The 8823-nt window shown below is 37.5% G+C and overlaps 1 protein-coding gene across 1 annotated transcript; it reads right to left on the bottom strand.

The window, feature by feature from the left end:
- Positions 1–4929: 4929 nt before the first annotated feature.
- Positions 4930–8604, bottom strand: LOC141696493 (uncharacterized). The gene is made up of 5 exons (XM_074500627.1): positions 8362–8604; positions 7314–8255; positions 6994–7215; positions 6508–6642; positions 4930–6411 (listed from the first exon to the last, which is right to left on the bottom strand). The coding sequence occupies exons 1-5, from the start codon at positions 8602–8604 to the stop codon at positions 4930–4932; spliced, it is 3024 nt and encodes a 1007-aa protein (XP_074356728.1).
- Positions 8605–8823: the final 219 nt, after the last annotated feature.

Genomic DNA, 8823 nt, shown 5'->3' with positions numbered 1-8823 from the left:
ACACTTTAACGGTAAAAGGATAATTGTAGGCGCTTGTGCCAAAGAATACAGTGATGATGGTTAAAGCTGTGAAGGTTGTATTATGGGTTGGAAGATTGACATTCCTTCTGATGACTGTGCAATACCCAACCGTAATAGTAGTTGGTAAAGGTTTAATTCGTGTAATCGCCATGAACGGGCTATCTATCTTAGAAGGTCCTATCTTGAGATAAGCCAGGACCATATTTTAAAAAGGACTAAACAAACCTTTGAGTTAAGTCTTCTATTGAAGGCATATGATTAAGAATGGTATTAACCTGCTATCGTTGCTTTGAGCGAAACTCTTCTGCAATTTTATCTGCTTCATGTCATGTATGTATGTCAGAATCAGGAGTGTACTCCATGAATCATGAATGGTGATTATGTTACCTCCTTAGAAGGATTTGATACGACATGTATGGACTCCGTATGGTTAGATATTAAGACTTCATGGAAAATGAATGACTACAGTAGGTCAGTGGTGGACCATAGTAAGGCAGCAATGATTCTGCGAGTATTGAGCTGATTACAACCGTGAGAGTTGTATTGGAATGGGTGTTGAGATTGAGTACCACTAATCGGGCCGTGGTAGTGTATAAGTTATCATTGATAGACTAATTAAGTAGAGTATCTACCTAGTGAATAATTATTCTTTCTTATCAATAGAGAGTCGTATTATTATACGAGGAAGGTTGCGGTGCAAGCATAGAATTCTAGTAACGATGATGTATAGAATGAGATCCCAGATTCGATTTTCGATGTCGAGGGAGTTTCAAAGGTGATTGTGTATAAGCTCGAGGAAGAGTGTGGGTCCATAGAATGATGGACGGGATAGCGAAAATATTTAGGCATGGGAAATACGATGCTATAATGCTTAATGTTGATTTATATACGTATATGATTTGTTCTCCTATGACAAACCTCTATAGTTCAGAGGTAGGTTCCAAGCCAGATATTTTGTGGCAGTATATTTTTTTTCATATATACAATTCTCTTCAATTCGTTCTTTTCTCTTCTTTTCATTTCATGTAAGCTGAGAAGAACAACCCTTCCAGAAAGGGGAGGTATTGCCGAATGACTATCTATCTGTGTGATAGAAGCCTAGTAGGATACCATCTATTGTTTAATTGCTTGTCAAGTACTAAAGGCTGGCCACCTTCTGTACTAACTATGCGATATAACAAGTGTTCATGATCATAGTGATCTCTCAACAAATTCCTTTACTTCTATATGAAGGATTAAGCTTTCGAAAATAGAAACAGCTGAAAAAGGAGTAATAAAGTTTTGGTGGTATTCGGAATGGAAACACATTCGTGATACTAAGGTTGACGTGGTTATTAAAAGGTTATAGAACGCTAACGAGCCAAAGGTATAACCAGTATAATATTAGGAATGGAAGGTAATAGCGATTACAAACTGGAAAAGAATGGGTATTGAGAAGCAAAAGCTCTAATGCTAAAAGCTATAATGAGAGTCTGTGCAATAGAATTGAAAGAATTTGGAATGATCACTTAACGCGGATTAAGTTATCTTACGACAATAGATCATATGTCATTATCGAGATGTCGCCTTATGAGATCTTTGAGGGAAGACAATGTCGATCTCCCTTATGTTAGGATGAAGATGTAGAGCGCAAGATGCTCGGACCCGCAGTAGTCCAAAGGACCAAGGATATGATAAATCTAATCAGAGGATGGCTGGTAGTAGCCCAAGATGGGAACATGAAGTATGTTGATTTAACACGAAAGGACAAGGAATGGGAAATAGGGGACCTAGTAATGTTATAGGTATCCCTTGGGAAAAGGGTTGATGAGATTCGGAAAGAAAGGAAAGCTAAGTCCACGAATTGTTGGACCCTTGGATATATTAAGACGTATTGGGAGGATAGCATATGAGCTAGCCCTAACCCCGAACATGTAGCAGGTCGTAACATGTTCCACGTATCAATGTTAAGGAAGTGTAATTCAGATGCCAGATAAATAGGGGCATATGAGCGCATAGACATGCAACCCGACGTAACCTATATGAAGTGACCAGGAAGGGTTATAGAGTGAAAAGGAACAAGTGCTTAGGAGAAAGATTATCAAACTAGGCAGAGTTTGGTGGTAGGACCACAATGTGGGAAAATTTACTTGAGAGTTAGAAAGTGCAATGCTAAGAGGGTATCCCTATTCATTTTCTATCTGATTCCGGGACGGAATCCTTTTAAGGAGGGGAGACTGTAATAACCCCAATTTTTGGAAATTTTTGAAACCCTTATGAATAGTGTTTTTGCTGAATGAGAAAACTTTTCATGCCACACTATGTAGGGGTTCTGATATGGATATTCTGAGATTTTATTAGTACTATATATGGTATATAAGTGTATGTAAAGATCGTCAGAATCCAATTCCGAACACTTTGATTTTTCCCGGAAATCTACTAGATACGAAAAGAATTGAATATAAGGTAACAGGATACGAAGGATTTAAATTAAAGAATTATAAGAGAGGATCATAAAAAGGAATATAATGTATTGAGAAAGGTTAAGGGAACCCAAGTAATAAGATCCCGGGTATGATCCCTCAAACGATAAACGAAAACGAAAGTTAAGCGAACCGTATAACAGATCAGCGGTCATTAGGCAAACAATTAGGAAGTTAATCAAAGGGATTAGAGAGAGTGATGTCACCCAACCAATGAGAAGGGGACAAGGAGGGAAAGATGACATCACAGCATGACATAGGCATGACATAAGGAGGAAGGAGATGTGGATGGTTATTAACCATACAAAATCAAGGTTAATTAAGTAATTAACCTAAAACAACACAAAAATCAACCAACCAAAAGCAAAACAAGGCAAAACACAAAAATCTCTCTTTCTTATTCATCTTGCTCTCGGCTTTTTGAAGAAATGCAAGGATGAGAATTTCAAAACCCTAGCTACACGCCTTCAAAAATTAAGAGGTTTGTTTCTTTAGCTTCCATAATTCATAACTAAGATGAGCCATAAGTTTAAGCTCAAGATTCCATGTTTAACATAGCTAATTAATTCATCAAAGTTCTTGGTGAATAGTGTTTTCAAGAAACTAACTTTGTATTTTCTTAGGTTTCTTCAAGATCCAAGTTTAGTAGAGATAGTTAGTGGTTATTTAAGGCTTCCTAAGTGATTCTCCACTCTCCAAGGAAGGTATAACTTCTCAAACCCTTAGTATTAAGTTTTGTTGGTTTGGATTTCATAATGTTAGATGATGGGTTAGTGTAATGAGTGTGTACTCATGATAGAGCTTTGTTTAGTAAGTGGTTTTGTTGATTTTGGAGTTAGGAGTGATGCTTGTTAGATTTGAAGTTCTTGGTCACATTTTTTGACTTGGTTTAGATGAATAAATTGGTAATATTGAGTTGATTTGGGGCTGTTGTAATGTAGTTTAGATGGAGGTTTGATTGGGTTGTGAATTGGAGTTGAAATTGTAGTTGTTTGAATTGGTTTAAATTTGGGAAATCGCGTAAACATAGCCGTCGTAACGTTCGATTTTCTTTAGACTGTTTTTGTGCATAACATTAGGACCCGAGAACCCCTGCTAGATTATGACCATTGCCATGTTTTGATATCTCATGTTACGAGCTTCGTTTTGATATGTAGTTCGTTCGATTCCGATGCTCGGTTTAGGAGAAACGACCGTTTCAAGTAACGGCGTTTCGCGAAGGAAACTTTTCCACTTGCCTTACTTTGAAACCTTGGTTAAGGACCTTAAATGACTAATTGGGGTAAGAAACATTTATGGTAAGTGTGTTAGGCATTTGGTAAGACACTCGCGAAGGAATCGCCTTAAAACTCGTAATGGTTAACTTATTAAAAATGGTGGAGCCGAGGGTACTCGAGTGACTTAAGAAAATCAGTAAGCGCAAAACAAGCGTTAGAGTCTAAGTTAGTTAAAGTATAGATTTACAAGTGACTTTGGTTTAATTCCATCATTCTCAGAGAAGAAAAAGTTATGTGCATATTCCAAATTACAATAAAAGAATATTACACTTTAATTCCATCAACATAGATCACGATCCCGTCTTCGATTCTTAACATAAACAAAAAAAGCTGATCAGTACTATTTACGTTCACAACTTGTTATTCGATGTAGACCACAGTATAAGCTAAATAAATTAGCAAATATAAAATAACAATGTAAGCTGAATAGCATATGCTGAAGCAATCCCTTATAGGAGGTTCCCTTCATAGAACATGATGGTCCTGCTATTACCTTTTCATCCACTGCAAAGCAATCATCTTACTAGACATGTTCTGACATAAGTAACTCTGCTAAAGGAGTCACTACAAGAAACATGCCTTTTTTCCGACCGACTTAACAACAACAGACTCATAACATGGGGTAATACCGACCGACCCAAAACATAAAAGGTATTTAGAAATCCTTGAGGTAAAGATTAAGGGTATTACATTCGAAATTTGGCAAGGATATTGTATTCACTCTGGAGATCACCTAAATCTATGTTATTGAACGGATGTCAGCTAACTCTCCGTACAGGTGCAGCACCGATGGTGTAATTATGAAAACATGTCCAGATTCGTTTCCAATTAAGAGCAATTTTTTAAGTTACAAGTAATGGAAAAATATGAGGACATAGCATCTGATTTTTGGAATATTATCGTTTTTATTTTCCACATATTTTCATTTACAGGTGTGCGTAGATCAACTGGCAGAAATTGTATCCCATTGGAGTAAGAAGAGTCATTCTTTATTTCAATCAAGGACTAAGAATAAAAATGATAAGATATACAGAAAGAGATCTATCTACAAATGAAACCAAATGTTGAGGTATCGAGAATGCTTAACACGTCTTTACACCAGGAAACAGAATGAACTTAAGTATATGCTAAGTACGACACGTAGAAGATCTTGAATTTCTTTAGAGTCCCTACCTAGATTGTAATGACAAAGGATGAATGCACAGAAATAAAAGGAATGAGAGCTCAGCTTTAACACTCAAGAAAACAAATAATTCATTCTCCATTGGGAGTTTGACTGGTGAAACATCTTCCGTATTATATTCCTTTAAGAGATCCAGGGTATATTTCTTTTGAGAAACAAAGAAACCCTCAGCTGTTCTATCAATCTCCAACCCCAAAAAATATCTCACATTGCCAAGATCTTTCATGTGGAAGTTCACAAACAACATTTTCTTCAATGCAGCAATATCATGAGGAGAATTTCCAGTAATAAGGAAATCATCAACATAAATTAGAACCAGCACTATGGTTTTCTCCGTAGTTCTAACAAACAGACTATAATCAGTTTTTGATTGTATGTAATTATTGTTGATCAAGGTTAGAGACAACTTACTGAACCATGTTCTAGGAGCTTGTCTCAAACCATACAATGATTTGATTAAACGGCACACCAAACCCTGAGCTGAGCTTGAACAATTGGCATCAGATGAGTAAGAAATTCTGCTGCCTAAGCCCTTGTAACCAGGTGGAAACTTCATATAAACAACTTCTTGGAGGTCACTATGCAAAAAAGCATTGGTGACATCCATTTGTATCACTGTCCAGTCCTGTATAGCAGCAACAGCCAACAGGGTTCTCACAGTTGTGAGCTTAGCCACAGGAGCAAATGTGTCCATGTAATCCACACCATAAGTTTGCTTGCACCCCATAATAACCAGTCTTGCTTTATGTCTTTCCACAGTGCCATCTGCATTGAATTTTGTCTTAAATACCCACTTGCAACCTATAGACTTCTTTGAGGGTGGAAAATCTATCACTTCCCAAGTGTTGTTCATCTCCAATGCTGCCAACTCTTGATTCATAGCATCTATCCAGTGGTGATGTTTAATTGCTTGAGAAAAAGTTGTAGGATCAGTGTTGGAAGTATATGAGGCCAAAAAACAGTTAAACTTAGTATGAACAAGATGATCAGTGACCTGTGCAACATTAGAAGACAATGAGTGAGAATACTGATCCAACCAGGCCGGAGGTTTAGTTTGTCTAGAAGATCTTCTTAGAATAGGTTCAGATATAGGAGAAGGACTAGAATCAGGTGAAGTACAGTGTGAATTGTCATCAGAATCCTCATTATTAGAGTCAACAATATTATCAGTTTGAATAAACTCATCACAATCAACTGTGGGAATAGAACTGGAAGTAACAGATGGCATATCAAGTGGCAAAGGTTTTAGGTATGATGAAACAGATGGTGAGGATGATTTATTAAAAGGGAATACAATCTCATTGAAAACAATATCTCTACTAATGAAGGACTGCATTGTAGAGAGATTGAGCAATCTATAACCCTTATTATCTGGTGGATATCCTAACAGCACACAAGGGACACCTGTGGCACTAAACTTGTCAATATTAGCGTCAGGATTTGAAGCAAAACTAAGACACCCAAAGGCCTTCAAATGACTATAATCAGTGGGCTTATCGTACAAAACTTCAAAAGGAGTCTAATTCTTTAACACAGGAGTTGGCAGCCTATTTATGATGTGTACAGCAGTAAGAACAAACTCTCCCCAATATTGCATAGGCAATCCAGATTGAAATTTTAAAGACCTAGCCACCTCCAAAACATGCCTATGTTTTCTTTCAGACCTAGCATTTTGCTGGGGTCTATTGATACAAGATTTCTGATGCACAATACCACACTCATTATAGAATTTAACACATACTTCAGTAGCAAACTCAGGTGCATTATCAGATCTTATGCACTTGATTGACTTATCAAAATGAACCCTGACATAATTATAGAACGCCTTGAAACAAGCAATATAGTCCGATTTTTGTTCCATCAAATATAACCAAGTCATTCTAGTGTGATCATCCACTAAGGTCAAGAAGTACTTGAATTTCTTTCTAGTGCAAACTTTATATGGACCCCAAGTGTCTAAGTGCACTAAATCAAAAGCATTACTAGCGTAAGATTCACTAAGGGTAAAAGGGAGTTTAGTGAATTTTGGCATGGGACAAGTGAGACAAACCTGTCCATTCATTGGCAAGTGAGACTGCAGCATTGAGATATGCTTCATTTTTGTCACTGAAGCATGTCCTAGTCGTAAATGCCACAGGTTGATGTCTACAGCATTAGCAGCAGCACACTGAGATTCATTTCCCACTTGTGTACATCCTGGAGCTTCATCAGTCTGATCAAACAAGTAATACAAACCATTGTATACTCTTCCTACTGCTTTCAAGATCTTTGCCTGGATAATTTCACATGTTTCAGGAATCTGACATCACACTTGTTATCAGTAGCCAACTTATGAATGGAAAACAAATTGTGATTGAACTTCGAAACCACCAAGACATTGTGCAAAATCAGACCACTCTTTAACCTCATATCTCCTACATGTGTAATTTTGGATACATCACCAGTGGGAAGAGTTATGGTAAGATTTAAGTTTGCCAGCTTCACATTGACTAATTTTTCCACAGAACAGGTCATATGATCGCTTGCACCTGAATCGATAATCCAAGCATTGTGACTTGTTATTGACAGATTGCAAGCAACCATGCCTGAGAATCCCATCTCCAGTTCTTCTTCAGTATCTGAACCTCTGTGCACATTACCAGAACCACCAGGCATGAATTTTAGCAAGTGCTGAAGTTGCTGAGCACTGAACATCACATCCTCTTCTTTCTGCACTTCTTGTGTTGCAGTGACATTGTTAGCCTGCCTCTGGTTTGGCTGTTTATTATTGCCATTCCATCTGTTTTGACCCTGTAGCTGATTTCCTCTTGGGACAGGCTTTTTATATTTATAGTGCCACCTTAGGTATCCTGTAACACTCCAACACCTTTCATTTGTGTGATTCTTACCACCACATGTTGTGCAATTCAAGGTATTTTTCTCAACAGGGGCTCTACTATACATGGCCGTGTGTTCAATTTCGACAGCCGACAACACATCCCTCTGAGATTCCTCTTGTTGCGGCATAGCACAAGCAGCCTCAACAGTGGGCAAGGGATCTTGCATCAGCAACTGACTCCTCATAGCACTGTAAGCATCCTCTAAACCATTCAAAAACATAAACAACCTGGATTCCTCTTTTTGCACCAGCATAGCCTTGAGAAAAACATTAACATCATCTACCACAGTTGTTACTGTGGGCAACAAATTCATCGAATCTAACTCTTCCCAAAGACTACTAACAGCTGTATAATACTCATGAATCTTCATCTTATTTTGAGTTATACTAAACAGTTCCTTATTAAGCTTATACTTTCTTGACCCATTACTCAACTGAATAAAAATTTTCAAGTTGTTTCCAAATCTCATGGGCAGAGTTAATAAACAAGATAGAACGTTTAATATTATCAGAAACGTTACCATGAATCTAGGAATTAACAAGATTGTTGCAAGTGTCCCACTGCAGTCCTTGAGCCTCATCAGTGGTGCTTCTTTTGACTATACCATTCAGAAATCCCAGTTTTCGTTTGGACGAGATCTGAATCTCAAAGGTCCTCCTCCAGCTTCTATAGTCACCAACACCCTGTAATTTTGCAACACTAATCGACAGAGGTCCATCTGAAGGATGAAGGAACAATGGGTTTTGCATATCTGCAAAATTGAATCTTCCAGCAGCAGCCATGTCGAAGTATCAGCAAGAGATTTCTCAAAAAAGAACTGTTTAAAAAAAACACAATGATGAAGGAGAATGAATAAACAATAAGTGTTTACCAGCTAAACAAAAAACTCTCAAAATATCAATTCTATGCACTCTCGCTCTGATACCATAATGACAAAGGATGAATGCACAGAAATAAAAGGAATGAGAGCTCAGCTTTAACACTCAAGAAAACAAATAATT

Source organism: Apium graveolens, chromosome 11 (genome assembly GCF_009905375.1).
Source record: "Apium graveolens cultivar Ventura chromosome 11, ASM990537v1, whole genome shotgun sequence".
NCBI lineage: Eukaryota > Viridiplantae > Streptophyta > Magnoliopsida > Apiales > Apiaceae > Apium > Apium graveolens.
This window is presented reverse-complemented; position numbering and strand designations above follow the sequence as displayed.